At 43.4% G+C, this 15833-nt stretch overlaps 1 protein-coding gene across 3 annotated transcripts in view; it reads right to left on the bottom strand.

The window, feature by feature from the left end:
- LOC143807610 (pantetheinase-like) overlaps window positions 1–15833 on the bottom strand; it is a 209225-nt gene that overhangs the window by 11990 nt on the left and 181402 nt on the right. For all 3 annotated transcript variants that reach the window (XM_077289345.1, XM_077289344.1, XM_077289346.1), the window contains one exon: window positions 949–1119. In XM_077289345.1, the coding sequence (XP_077145460.1) occupies window positions 949–1119 (171 nt within the window). The remainder of the gene's footprint in view (window positions 1–948; window positions 1120–15833) is intronic.

Below are 15833 nucleotides of genomic sequence, written 5' to 3'. Positions count from 1 at the left end.
TGGGAATCAACCTAATAACATACTGAGCTGTTAGGAAATGTGAAAACTGATTGTAATTTGAAGCAAACAGGAAGGAAAAGATTTTTCCACCATTAGGGGCAAAACAGTAACAATGCAGTGACATGACAATATCTGCATAACTAATCATATGTTAAATAGTTGCAACTCAAATGTATGTATGAGATAGCCAAGATGATTGTCTATAAAATCACAGTAGTCTTGCATTTAAAGCTGTAGTGGATGGTGAAATATGGAGCCTGTAAGTAAAAAGTTCAAAACATTGTTGCCCTTTTTCTCATCAGTATACTGTATGTGTGGGATATGCTTTTCCTTCTTTTGGAAATTGTCATCAGGAACAGGCTGAGCTTTGTGGTCTTTCTAGCCTAGTCCCATTCTATAGACCATGCATCCCACTGGCAGACACAGACAGGAAAGAGCCCTGTGCAAGAACAGTATGTGGGTCCTTTGCAGTCCAATAGCTCAGAAAATATGATTTTTTTTTAAATAAATGTAATACAAAAACAATAAGTAATTTCCTTAAATTTATTTCTCCTACCAACTTTACTTGTTGATTGATCCTAATAGTAAATGGTAATCTTCTCTGGAAATTCTATTAGGCACTATACCAGTAACTAAATACTAGTATAATAAGGTAGGTTCTGTTGTTCCAGGTCACATTTAAAGATGTGCATGGGACAGCTTATAAAATCCCTTGGATTACTTTACCACATTTACACTGATGACATTCAGATCTACCTCTCTGGCCCAGACGTCAACTCTCTGCTGTTCAGAATCCCAGCTGATAAACCTATGAACCATATACTGCTTCTTCTCTCACTTCCTAAAACTCAATGTTGACAAAACTGAATTAATCATAATACTTAGTTTTATCCCCCTCTACGTGACTGTATCTACTAATTTACACTATAAATTAAAAGCATTACTTACCTGGAACATGTCAGGTGCCAAATGAATGTCAGTCAGCAAAACTTCTGGGAATACAAAGGAAGTTGAAAAATTCCCACTTATGGAAAATGAGTCAAATTTAGTTGAGGCTTTCTCTACAGATTCCCCACATGACTTAAAATCCAAACTTTGACATTTCAGCATTGTGCATACCTGAAAAAAGATGGAATCAGCATTGAAATATTTTTGTTTGTTTCTTTTTCATTTTTCTCTGTAAATTTTTAGAACTAGTGGGGTAGTTCACAAATGAATAAAAGTTATTTTTTTATGTTATCACACTAGATGGAGGCCCGAAGCTATCGCATCGGGAGGGCGGTAATGTCATGATGGGGGCAGGCTTTGCAGCGTTGAGATTCTCTCCCCCATGTGCTCACCCACCTATCCACTCTCTTCCCCATGCCATGTGCTGACTTCTCCCATCTGTGCTATCCCCCTTGTGTGCTGTCTTTCTCCTTCCTGTGTTCTCTCCTCATCTGCTGTCCCGTTTGAGCTGTCTCCCCCTGTGCTCTCTCTCTCACCCCTGTGCGCTGTCTCTCTCTCCCATCTGCTGTCCTTTCTGGCGGCGTGTTCGCGATGGTGTTCTGCTGGTGGTACCGCGCAAGAGGCTGAATACGGCGTATACAGTGTGTGTGTGTGTGGTGCGTACGGCATATACAGTGTGCGTTTGTGTGTGTGTGTGTGTGTGTGTGTGGTGCGTACGGTGTATATATTGTGTGTGGTGAATGTGTGTGTGGTGTGCGTGATGTGTATGGAAATTTCCGTGGCAATTCTGCAACGTGTGCACTTAGCCTTAGAAGTACTGGGACCCTCACCTTCTTGATTGCCAAACATTAGGGACTTGATAACTAATTCCAGAAACTAAGGGAAGGTCCCCGTATTGATTGCCATTGAAACAGCACAAAAGCATTGTATAGCACCATCTTTTCAATGTGCACAGTCAATTTTTTGAACCAAACTTGCTTTTCACATGGCACTGTATGGTTTGAGGACCTGATTTGAGACATCTACAGCTCCCTTTAATTTATTAGAACCCAGGATACAATATGGCTTCAGGACGTCTGTTGTGGTACCTCGGACATTGACGGGAGCTGTTGTCATGGTGTTTTAGTGGTCAAGATAAGGACATCCCTCTTATCCTTATACTTGACCACCAGCATGTTATCACTGCATTGGGCTCTGCTCTTGCCCTTTCTCAGCAGTTGCCCCGTTAGCAGCTTAAGGAGGCCGCTCTGATTTTTCTGCACAGTGCCGCATGCAACAGTATCTCTGGCAGAGAGGGACTTAAAGCGTGGGATGCCGGTGTAGAAGTTATCTACATAGAGGTGATAACCCTTATCCAGCAGTGGGTTGACCAATTCGCACACAATTTTCCCACTCACTCTCAGGACAGGGGAGCATTCAGGGTGGTCAATCTGGGTGTCCCTTCATTCGTAAACCCTAAATCTGTGGGTGGACCCAGGTATACTCTCGCACCGCTTGTACAGTTTAATTCCTTATCTTGCCCTCTTCCTGGGCAAATAGTTTTGGAATTTTAGACTCCCTTTGAAATAAACTAGAGATTCATATATATGGAGGTCCCTTTGGGGGATGTACACCTCAACAAATTTTCTGCTGAAGTGATGAATTTTGTATAGACTTTCAAAATTTGAGATTGTCTCGGTGAGAACACTGCCCATTATCATCATAAAGCAAAAATGTTTGGGCTGCTTCAAATCTTGTCATGAATACAGAATCATGGTGTGCTGTATAATATATCAGTACTGCAGTATTGCCAAAGCTCTGTTTTTTAACTATGCAGAACAATGCCCCAAAATGTCATAGTTTCTGCTGCATTTAAAGGGGTCCATGTGGCCAATGATGACATGGAATTTTGGGTGAAAAATGTATGAGCATATAAATTTGACTCGGCCACAATAAAATTTATTACATCCTCACTGAAGAAGAATTTAAAAAAGTCAATTTCAATGAGACCTGTAGTTACATAATTACGTAGGTTGAAAAAAAGACCAAGGTTCATCAAGTTCAACCTTTTTCCAACAATTGTACATTTCTTCACTAATTTAACTATAACCTGCAATGTTACAGTATTTGTGTCAGGAAAATTGTGCAGCCCTTTTTTTAAAAGCTGTTATAGTGTCTGCCATTAATACCTCTTGTGGTAGGGCATTCCACGGTCTGACTGCTCGAACTGAAAAAAAAACCTTTCCTATTTAGCTGCCGAAATCGCCTTTCTTCCAGATTTTATCTCTGCTTTTATACATCCTAAAATCTTATTTGCTTTTGCTTCTGCTCATTGACATTGAGTACTGCTGCTCAGCTTACTTGTAAGGAGAATACCCTGTTCTGTAGTCCCGAATATACTCCCATTAATGTATATGCAGCAATAGGATTACCGTATATACTCGAGTATAAGCCGAGATTTTCAGCCCAAATTTTTGGGCTGAAAGTGCCCCTCTCGGCTTATACTCGAGTCATGATCGGTGGTGGGGTCGGCGGGTGAGGACTGTCATATACTTACCTAGTTCCGGGGCTCCTGGCGCTCCCCCTGCCCGTCCCACGGTCTCCGGGTGCCGCAGCTCTTCCCCTGAGCGGTCACGTGGGACCGCTCATTAGAGAAATGAATATTGACTCCACTCCCATAGGGGCGGAGCCGCCTATTCATTTCTCTAATGACGGTGCCGGTGACTGCTGATAGAGGAAGAGGCTGCGGCACCGAAGAGCAGGTAAGTATGTCATATTCACCTGTCCGCGTTCCACACGCCGGGCGCCGCTCTGTCTTCCCTCTCTCTCCGCACTGACTGTGCAGGTCAGAGGGCGCGATGACGCATATAGTGTGCGCGCCGCCCTCTGCCTGATCAGTCAGTGCAGAGAGACGCCGGGACGGGACGGGACGCTGAGGAGCTGCAGGCAAGAGAGGTGAGTATGTGTTGTTTTTTTTTTATTGCAGCAGCAGCAGCACAGCTTTATGTGGAGTATCTATGGGGCAACGGTGCAGAGCACTATATGGCACAGCTATGGGGCAACGGTGCAGAGCACTATATGGCACAGCTATGGTGTAACGATGCAGAGCACTATATGGCACAGCTATGGGGCAATGGTGCAGAGCACTATATGGCACAGCTATGGGGCAATGGTGCAGAGCACTATATATATGGCACAGGTATGGGGCAACGGTGCAGAGCACTATGTGGCACAGCTATGGGGCAATGGTGCAGAGCACTATATATATGGCACAGGTATGGGGCAGCGGTGCAGAGCACTATATGGCACAGCTTTGGGGCAACGGTGCAGAGCACTATATGGCACAGCTATGGGGCAACGGCGCAGAGCACTATATGGCACAGCTATGGGGCAGCGGTGCAGAGCACTATATGGCACAGCTATGGGGCAACGGTGCAGAGCACTATATATATGGCACAGCTATGGGGCAACGGTGCAGAGCACTATATATATGGCACAGCTATGGGGCAATGGTGCAGAGCATTATATATATGGCACAGCTATCTATGGGGCAACGGTGCAGAGCATTATATATGGCACAGCTTTATGTGGAGCATCTATGGGGCCATAATGAACGGTGCAGAGCATTATATGTGGCACAGCTTTATGTGGAGCATCTATGGGGCCATAATGAACGGTATGGAGTATCTATTTTTAATTTTGAAAACACCTGCTGCATTTTCCACCCTAGGCTTACACTCGAGTCAATAAGTTTTCCCAGTTTTTTGTGGCAAAATTAGGGGGGTCGGCTTATACTCGGGTCGGCTTATACTCGAGTATATACGGTACTTTACTTTACAATAAATCTCATTTGCCAAGTGTTTGCCCATTTGGTCATCTTATTCAGATCGTTTTGCAATATTGTAATGTCAATGTCAGATTTTAATATCCAACATAGTTTGGTGTCGTCAGCAAAGACTGCCACTTTACTCTCAATCCCATCCACAAGGTCATTAATAAAGAGGATAAAAAGAGTCAGTCCAAGCACAGATCCCTGCGGTACCCCACTGCAGACTATATCCCATTGAGAGAACGTACCATTTATAACAACTCTTTGTTTCCTGTCATTTAGCCAATTACTTAACCATCAGCATAGTTTCCCCCAGTCCCTGCATATGGAGCTTCAGTATAAGGCTGTTATGTGGAACTGTATGAAATGCCTTTGCAAAGTCCAGATAAATCACATTAGCCCGATTACCTACATCCAGATTTGCACTTACCTCCTTATAGAAACCCAACATGTTAGTTAGGCATGACTTATTCTTCATGAATCCATGCTTGTTGTCAGTTATCATATTATTATCTACAATATATTTCTGCAAGTCATCTTTTATAATGCCCTGAAAAATTTTGCACACTACTGATGTCAGGTTTACTGGATGGTAGTTGCCTTGATCCACCTTCTTACCTTTCTTAAATATTGGTACCATGTGAGCCATCCTCCAATCCTGTGGCACCACGCTTGTTACAAGAGAGTCTAAGAATATGAGATACAGTGGTCTGTCAATTACTGAGCTCAATTCCCTCAGTATTCATGGATGAATGACATCTGGGCTGGGTGATTTGTCAATGTTTAAATTGCTCAGACTTAGATGTACTTCTTTTTGTGTTAAACTAGTTATATCAGGTTGTGAATTTTGATTTTTGCCTTGTTGAATGATCTCTGTAATGGACAGTTCATTGGTGAACACAGATGAAAAGTGCCTGTTTAATATCTCAGCCTTTTCTTTATGCTCTGTGATTATCTTGTTATTATCATCTTTTAATAGGCCGATACCGTCTATTTTTTTCTTTTTGGCATTGATGTATTTATAAAAAATTTGGGGATTTATTTTAATGTTCTTGGCGATTTTTTTCTCTGTAGATTATTTTGCCAGCTTGATTTCTTTTTTACATTCCTTACTTAGTTTTTTATACTCCTGAAATGTTATTTCAGTATTCTCTGCTTTCAAGATTTTGAATGCCCTTTGTTTTTGTCTTATTAAACTTTGTACTGTCTTATTCATTCATAATGATTTATTTTTATTCCTTGACATTTTGTTACCAGATGGCATAAGTTTTCTGCGTGATTCTAGTAGTATTTCCTTAGCAATGCCCCATTTATGTTTGGTATCTCCAGTTACTATGATGTTATCCCAGTCTATACAATTAAGCTCTTCCCTTAATTTGTTGAAATCAGCTTTCTTAACCCCTTCATGCCGCGGCCCTTTTTCATAGTTACATAGTTACATAGTTACATAGTTAGTAAGGCCGAAAAAAGACATTTGTCCATCCAGTTCAGCCTATATTCCATCATAATAAATCCCCAGATCTAAGTCCTTCTACAGAACCTAATAATTGTATGATACAATATTGTTCTGCTCCAGGAAGACATCCAGGCCTCTCTTGAACCCCTCAACTGAGTTCGCCATCACCACCTCCTCAGGCAAGCAATTCCAGATTCTCACTGCCCTAACAGTAAAGAATCCTCTTCTATTTTGGTGGAAAAACCTTCTCTCCTCCAGACGCAAAGAATGCCCCCTTGTGCCCGTCACCTTCCTTGGTATAAACAGATCCTCAGCGAGATATTTGTATTGTCCCCTTATATACTTATACATGGTTATTAGATCGCCCCTCAGTCGTCTTTTTTCTAGACTAAATAATCCTAATTTCGCTAATCTATCTGGGTATTGTATTCTCCCATCCCCTTTATTAATTTTGTTGCCCTCCTTTGTACTCTCTCTAGTTCCATTATATCCTTCTTGAGCACCGGTGCCCAAAACTGGACACAGTACTCCATGCGCGGCCTAACTAGGGATTTGTACAGAGGCAGTATAATGCTCTCATCATGTGTATCCAGACCTCTTTTAATGCACCCCATGATCCTGTTTGCCTTGGCAGCTGCTGCCTGGCACTGGCTGCTCCAGGTAAGTTTATCATTAACTAGGATCCCCAAGTCCTTCTCCATGTCAGATTTACCCAGTGGTTTCCCATTCAGTGTGTAATGGTGATATTGATTCCTTCTTCCCATGTGTATAACCTTACATTTATCATTGTTAAACCTCATCTGCCACCTTTCAGCCCAAGTTTCCAACTTATCCAGATCCATCTGTAGCAGAATACTATCTTCTCTTGTTTTAACTGCTTTACATAGTTTTGTATCATCTGCAAATATCAATATTTTACTGTGTAAACCTTCTACCAGATCATTAATGAATATGTTGAAGAGAACAGGTCCCAATACCGACCCCTGCGGTACCCCACTGGTCACAGCGACCCAGTTAGAGACTATACCATTTATAACCACCCTCTGCTTTCTATCACTAAGCCAGTTACTAACCCATTTACACACATTTTCCCCCAGACCAAGCATTCTCATTTTGTGTACCAACCTCTTGTGCGGCACGGTATCAAATGCTTTGGAAAAATCGAGATATACCACGTCCAATGGCTCACCGTGGTCCAGCCTATAGCTTACCCCTTCATAAAAACTGATTAGATTGGTTTGACAGGAGCGATTTCTCATAAACCCATGCTGATATGGAGTTAAACAGTTATTCTCATTGAGATAATCCAGAATAACATCCTTCAGAAACCCTTCAAATATTTTACCAACAGTAGAGGTTAGACTTACTGGCCTATAATTTCCAGGTTCACTTTTTGAGCCCTTTTTGAATATTGGCACCACATTTGCTATGCGCCAGTCCTGCGGAACAGACCTCGTCGCTATAGAGTCCCTAAAAATAAGAAATAATGGTTTATCTATTACATTACTTAGTTCTCTTAGTACTCGTGGGTGTATGCCATCCGGACCCGGAGATTTATCTATTTTAATCTTATTTAGCCGGTTTCGCACCTCTTCTTGGGTTAGATTGGTGACCCTTAATATAGGGTTTTCATTGTTTCTTGGGATTTCACCTAGCATTTCATTTTCCACCGTGAATACCGTGGAGAAGAAGGTGTTTAATATGTTAGCTTTTTCCTCGTCATCTACAACCATTCTTTCCTCACTATTTTTTAAGGGGCCTACATTTTCAGTTTTTATTCTTTTACTATTGATATAGTTGAAGAACAGTTTGGGATTAGTTTTACTCTCCTTAGCAATGTGCTTCTCTGTTTCCTTTTTGGCAGCTTTAGTTAGTTTTTAGATTAAGTATTTTTCTCCCTATAGTTTTTTAGAGCTTCAATGGTACCATCCTGCTTTAGTAGTGCAAATGCTTTCCTTTTACTGTTAATTGCCTGTCTTACTTCTTTGTTTAGCCACATTGGGTTTTTCCTATTTCTAGTCCTTTTATTCCCACAAGGTATAAACCGCTTACAGTGCCTATTTAGGATGTTCTTAAACATTTTCCATGTATTATCTGTGTTCTTATTTCTGAGGATATTGTCCCAGTCTACCAGATTAAGGGCATCTCTAAGCTGGTCAAACTTTGCCTTCCTAAAGTTCAGTGTTTTTGTGACTCCCTGACAAGTCCCCCTAGTGAAAGACAGGTGAAACTGTACAATATTGTGGTCTCTATTTCCTAGATGCATGACCACCTGCAGATTTGTTATTCTGTCAGGTCTATTAGATAGTATTAGGTCTAAAAGTGCTGCTCCTCTGGTTGGATTCTGCACCAATTGTGAAAGATAATTTTTCTTGGTTATTAGCAGAAACCTGTTGCCTTTATGGGTTTCACAGGTTTCTGTTTCCCAGTTAATATCCGGGTAGTTAAAGTCCCCCATAACCAGGACCTCATTATGGGTTGCAGCTTCATCTATCTGCTTTAGAAGTAGACTTTCCATGATTTCTGTTATATTTGGGGGTTTGTAACAGACCCCAATGAGAATTTTGTTACCATTTTTCCCTCCATGAATTTCGACCCATATGGACTCGACATCCTCATTCCCTTCGCTAATATCCTCCCTTAAAGTGGACTTTAGACAAGACTTTACATAGAGACAAACCCCTCCTCCTCTCCGATTTTTACGATCCTTTCTAAACAGACTGTAACCCTGTAAGTTAACTGCCCAGTCATAGCTTTCATATAACCATGTCTCAGTTATTCCCACTATGTCAAAGTTACCTGTAGATATTTCTGCTTCTAGTTCTTCCATCTTGTTTGTCAGGCTTCTGGCGTTTGCGAGCATGCAGTTTAGAGGATTTTGTTTTGTTCCAATCTCCTCGCTGTGGATTGTTTTAGAAATGTTCTTACCTCCCTTCTGAGTATGTTTTCCTGGGTCTTCTTTGTTCGAGTCTAATGTTTTTCTTCCCGTCCCCTCTACTTCTAGTTTAACGCCCTCCTGATGAGTGTAGCAAGTCTTCTGGAGAATGTGTGTTTCCCAGGTTTGTTGAGGTGTAGTCCGTCTCTGGCGAGGAGTCCATCGTACAAGTAATTCACACCGTGGTCCAGGAATCCGAATCCTTGTTGTCTGCACCATCGTCTTAGCCAGTTGTTCGCATCAATGATCCTGTTCCATCTCCTGGTGCCATGCCCGTCTACTGGAAGGATAGAAGAAAAAACTACCTGTGCATCCAGTTCCTTTACTTTCTTCCCCAACTCTTCAAAGTCCTTGCAGATTGTCGGTAGGTCCTTCCTTGCCATGTCATTGGTGCCAACATGTATCAGCAGAAATGGGTGGACGTCCTTGGAGCTGAAGAGCTTTGGTATCCTATCGGTCACATCCTTGATCATCGCACCTGGAAGGCAGCATACTTCTCTTGCGGTTATGTCCGGTCTGCAGATGGCTGCTTCTGTGCCTCTCAGTAGTGAGTCTCCCACCACCACCACTCTTCTTTGCTTCTTGGCTGTACTTTTTGCTGTCACTTGTTGCTGTGTGCCCTTTTCTTTTTTGCTTGCTGGTATTGCTTCATCCTTAGGTGTGCCATCTTCATCCTCTACAAAGATTTGATATCGGTTCTTCAGTTGTGTGGTTGGTGATTTTTCCATGGTCTTCTTGCTTCTTTTGGTCACATGCTTCCACTCATCTGCTTTTGGAGGTTCTCTGACACTTTTTTCACCTTCTGTGACCAGTAGAGATGCTTCTGTTCTGTCTAGGAAGTCTTCATTCTCTTTGATGAGTTTCAAAGTTGCTATTCTTTCTTCCAGACCTCGCACCTTTTCTTCTAAAAGGGCCACTAGTCTACACTTCTGACAGGTGAAATTGGATTCTTCTTCTGGTCGATCTGTGAACATGTAGCACATGCTGCAGCTCACCATGTAGGTTGTCACATCTGCCATGTTGCTCCTAGATCCTGCTGACTTGCTGTGTGTTTTCCTTCTTGTGTAATCTACTCAGCCAAGCTTTCTTGCAATAATGTCCTACAGGCAAAAATGTTTGGTGGTTTGGTGATGCTTTCCAAGCAGCTGGTCCCGGCTGTACCCAACGATCTTCTTGCTGAGGGAGACTCTTTGCTTTTCCCAGAAGGCACCTGGAATATGCAAATTATCCTCCTCAAGCTTGAATCCCTGGTTTGGTGATGCTTTCCAAGCAGCTGGTCCCGGCTGTACCCAACGATCTTCTTGCTGAGGGAGACTCTTTGCTTTTCCCAGAAGGCACCTGAAATATGCAAATTATCCTCCTCAAGCTTGAATCCCTGGTTTGGTGATGCTTTCCAAGCAGCTGGTCCCGGCTGTACCCAACGATCTTCTTGCTGAGGGAGACTCTTTGCTTTTCCCAGAAGGCACCTGGAATATGCAAATTATCCTCCTCAAGCTTGAATCCCTGGTTTGATTTTCATTTTTGTGTTTTCGTTTTTCGCTCCCCTCCTTCCCAGAGCCATAACTTTTTTATTTTTCCGTCAATATGGCCATGTGAAGGCTTATTTTTTGCGGGATGAGTTGTACTTTTGAAAGACATCATTGGTTTTACCATGTTGTGTACTAGAAAACGGGAAAAAAATTCCATGTGCGGTGAAATTGCAAAAAAAGTGCAATCCCACACTTGTTTTTTGTTTGGCTTTTTTGCTAGGTTCACTAAATGCTAAAACTAACCTGCCATTATGATTCTCTAGGTCATTACGAGTTCATAGACACCTAACATGTCTAGGTTATTTTTTATCCAAGTGGTGAAAGAAAAAAATTCCAAACTTTGCTTTAAAAAAAAAAAAAAAAAAAAAAAAAAGTGCCATTTTCTGATACCCGTAGCGTCTCCAATTTTCGTGATCTGGGGTCGGGTGAGGGCTTATTTTTTGCATGCCGAGCTGATGTTTTTAATGATACCATTTCGGCACAGATGCGTTCTTTTGATCGCCCGTTATTGAATTTTAACGCAATGTCACGGCGACCAAAAAAACGTAATTCTGGCGTTTCGGATTTTTTTCTCGCTACGCTGTTTAGCGATCAGGTTAATGCTTTTTTTTAATTGATAGATCGGGTGATTCTGAATGCGGCGATACCAAATATGTGTAGGTTTGTTTTTTTTTTATTGTTTTATTTAGGATGGGGCGAAAGGGGGGGTGATTTAAACTTTTATATTTTTTATATTTTTTTCACATTTTTAAAAACTTTTTTTTTTCACTTTTGCCATGCTTCAATAGCCTCCAAGGGAGGCTAGAAGCAGGCACAGCCCGATCGGCTCTGCTACATAACAGCGATCATCAGATCGCTGCTATGCAGCAGAAATGCAGGTGTGCTGTGAGCGCCGACCACAGGGGGGCCCTCACAGCTACCGGCGATCAGTAACCATAGAGGTCTCAAGGACCTCTATGGTTACCTTCCTGATGCATCGCCGACCCCCGATCATGTGACGGGGGTCAGCGATGACGTCATTTCCGGCTGCCCGGCCGGATGCGGTAGTTAAATGCCGCTGTCTGCATTTGACAGCGGCATTTAACAGGTTAATAGCGGCGGGTGAATAGCAATTTCACCTGCCGCTATTGCGCGCACATGTCAGCTGTACAAAACAGCTGACATGTCGCGACTTTGATGTGCGCTCACCGCCGGAGCGCACATCAAAGCAGGGGACCCGACATGCGCAGTACATGTACGGCGCATGTCGCGAAAGGGTTAAAGTTCCAGGTTTTGGCATTTCTCCTTTTGAATATTTGATTGAAAATTAAATTGAAACTTACCATGTTATTGTCAATACTTCCCAAATGCTCCCTGACCTGTAGATCTGAATCTGAAATTGTATGTGGTCTATTTGACAGAACCAGAAGCAGCAGATTATCTCCCCTAGTTGGTTAATCAACCATCTGAGAGAGGTAATTGTCCTGAACTGTGGATAAGAAATTGTAGCTTTTAGTACAACTAGAAGATTTTATATCCCATTGAATGTCTGGATAGTTAAAATTCCCCACTATAAGAAAACTATTACTGTTTGCTGCCTTTTTAATTTACTGCAGCATTTCATCTTCTACCTGTTCAGCTATATTAGGAGGCTTGAAGGAAGCAAACTACATTTAAGGGCAGTCTCACACGTCCAGATAATTCTGGTACCGGAAAAAATCGGTACCAGAGTTATCTGTGTCCGTGTGTCCGTGAGCTCACGTAGGCCATCCGTGTGGCACACGTGCGGCAGCCGTGTGCCGCCTGGGTACCACACGGACCGTGCAGGAGAGACAGCGCTACATTAAGCGCTGTTCCCCCAGCATGGTGCTGAAGCCGCCAGTCATCCGTTCTCTCCAGCGCTCGCTGGGGAGAAGGGATGAAAAATCTTTTTTGTTTTTGTTTTTAAGTGTTTAAAATAAGCTTTCGGGCATCCTCCCCCCTCCCACCCCCTGTGCGCCCGGCCGCCGGCATTAAAATACTCACCCGCCTCCCTCAACGCTTGCTCTCCGCCCCGCTGCTTCTCCTGCACTGAGCGGTCACGTGGTGCCGCCCATTACAGTTGATGAATATGCGGCTACACCTCCCATAGGGGTGGAGCCGCATATTCATCACTGTAATGGGCGGCACCACGTGACCGCTCATACAGGAGAAGCAGCGAGGCGGAGAGCAAGCGTCGAGGGAGGCGGGTGAGTATTTTAATGCCGGCGGCCGGGCGCACAGGGGGTGGGAGGGAGGAGGATGCCCGAAAGCTTATTTTAAACACATAAAAACAAAAACAAAAAAGATTTTTCATCCCTTCTCCCCAGCGAGCGCTGGAGAGAACGGATGAATGGCGGCTTCAGCACCATGCTGGGGGGACAGCGCTTACTGTAAGCGCTGTCTCCAGCACGGCACACGGACTGCACACGGAAAACATCCGTGTGCGTTACATGTTTTACACGGACCCATTGACTTTAATGGGTCCGTGTAATACGTGCGCTCCCACGAACACTGACATGTCTCCGTGTTTGGCACACGGAGACACGGTCCGCAAAAAATCAATGACATCTGCACAGATGCATTGATTTCAATGTGTCTACGTGTGTCAGTGTCTCCGGTACATGAGGAAACTGTCACCTCACGTACCGGAGCCACTGACGTGTGAAACCAGCCTAAGGCAGCACGGTGGCTCAGTGGTTAGCATTGCAGCCTTGCAGCGCTGGAGTCCTGGGTTCTAATCCCACCTTGGACAACATTTGCAAGGAGTTTGTATGTTCTCCCCATGTTTGCGTGGGTTTCCTCACACATTCCAAAGATATACTGATAGGGAATTTAGATTGTGAGCCCCATCAGGGACAAAGATGATAATGTCTGTAAAGTGCTGAGCTATATAAAAATAAATATTATTTTTAGCAGCTTTCCATTATTGCCATCCCCATGTACATTTACCCATAGTGACTCGACATTGCTATATATCCCCCAATGTCTTCAAAGATGCACACTCCTCCACCTTTTTATCTTTCATGTCCTTCCTAAATGTTGTGTAACTCTCTACATTTGTTACCCAGTCATGGCTCTCATCAAGCCAGGTTTTCGGAATGCCTAATGTTAAATTGTATTACTGAAATGCCCATAAAATCCAGAATAACAGGCAAATTTTCAAGGGTTGGGATCCATTTTGGATCTGAAGGGGATGCTAGGGTGCATGCTGGGATCCTTCTTCACTACCTACATGAGGAAGAAAAAAAGAGGAATGTAGAATCTTCCTCTCTGCCTGAATCTGTATCAGAAGCAAGGAAAGTGTATGCATCCTCTGTTGGGGCTGTCCCACACGTCCAGATAATTCCGGTACCGGAATAAATCGGTACCAGAGTTATCCGTGTCCGTGTGCCTGGGAACTCACGTAGGCCATACGTGCGGCACACGTGTGCCGCCCGTATGGCGAGTGGGTACCACAAGGAGCGTGTGGTACCCACTCTGCATCGTGCTGAAGCCGCGATTCATATGTTCCCTGCAGCAGCGTTTGCTGCAGAGAAAATATGAATAATAGTGTTTAAAATAAAGATCTATGTGTCCGCCGCCCTCCCACCCCCTGTGCGCCCCCCCGCTGGTCAGAAAATACTTACCCGGTTCCTCCGTCGGCTGTCGCTCCTTCCTGGTCTGGCCGCGGTTTCTCTACTGTATGCGGTCGATTACACTCATGAATATGTGGCTCCACCTCCAATAGGGGCGGAGCCGACTATTCATGATTGTAAATGAGCGGCCCCACGTGACCGCATACAGTAAGCCGCGGCCAGACAAGGAAGGAGTGACAGCCGACGGGGGACCCGGGTAAGTATTTTCTGACCAGCGGGGGGGCGCACAGGGGGTAGGAGGGCGGCGGACACATAGATCTTTATTTTAAACACTATTATTCATATTTTCTCTGCAGCAAACGCTGCTGCAGGGAACATATGAATCGCGGCTTCAGCACCATGTGGGGGGGACAGCGCTTACTGTAGCGCTGTCTCCTGCACGCACACGGACCCCAGACGGAGAATGTCCGTGTGAGGTCCGTGTTTTACACGGACCCATTGATTCTATTGGGTCCGTGTAATACGTGCGCTCCCACGAACACTGACATGTCTCCGTGTTTGGCACACGGAGACACGGTCTGCAAAAAATCAATGACATCTGAACAGATGCATTGATTTTTATGGGTCTACGTGTGTCAGTGTCTCCGGTACGTGAGGAAACTGTCACCTCACGTACCGGAGCCACTGACGTGTGAAACCGGCCTTGAATAGTGTCTTCTTGATAAATGGACCATTATTATTTTATTCTTCTAAATGGTGGGGATTTGAGTGTAAGTGGTGCATTTAGACGTGTATTGTGTGGGGTGTATATAAAGAGTACTATTTACTATTAAATTTACTATAAAAATTGGAGAAAAAAATAAATAAAAAACGTGGAGAAAAAAGAAAAACGAACAGCAAAAAGGAAAAATTTAGAAGAAAAACATGAAGAAAAATTAAGACGAAAAAATATAAAGAAAAATTAGTAGTACTAAAGAAAACGTTGCTTACATTCACTACACTAATGACCTATCAATAAAGCTGTTGGCACAAACTATTTTTTTCTGCAAAATAAAAACGGACATCAATATCACTCTGACGTCCGCTCCGCATAATGCCCTACCTATTAAGCTACTTGGTACTAACTATTAATTTTCTTCTGTAAAAGAAAAATAGACGTCACTAACACTTCAACATCCACTCTTCTAATGCCCTACATATAAAGCTTCTTGTTACTAAGTAATACTCATCATTTTTTTTTCTTTCGGCAAGAAATTCGGGCGTCACTAACTCTGCGACAACCGCAATTTCTCAGTCTGTACAAATTTCTGTTCCTTGGCACAGACTGTGATTGGTAATACTGAGCAGAGCACTGTGACCATGGGAAGCGCACACGTTAGTGTGGCAAAAAAAAGTCTGCCAAAAATTGAACACATGCTTAGCGCAGAATGCAATTGGGGGGTGATAGTGGGATATGTGCACGCATAAAAGACACCAAAAAATATATATGATAAAAATGCAATTGGCATTGGGATGATGGGGGTTGGGGGATGGTGAGAGCTGGAACAGGGACCAGGTGCTGCTGCTGCTGCCATGAACACAA

This window comes from Ranitomeya variabilis, chromosome 2, assembly GCF_051348905.1.
Source record: "Ranitomeya variabilis isolate aRanVar5 chromosome 2, aRanVar5.hap1, whole genome shotgun sequence".
In the NCBI taxonomy this organism is placed as follows: Eukaryota; Metazoa; Chordata; class Amphibia; order Anura; family Dendrobatidae; genus Ranitomeya; species Ranitomeya variabilis.
This window is presented reverse-complemented; position numbering and strand designations above follow the sequence as displayed.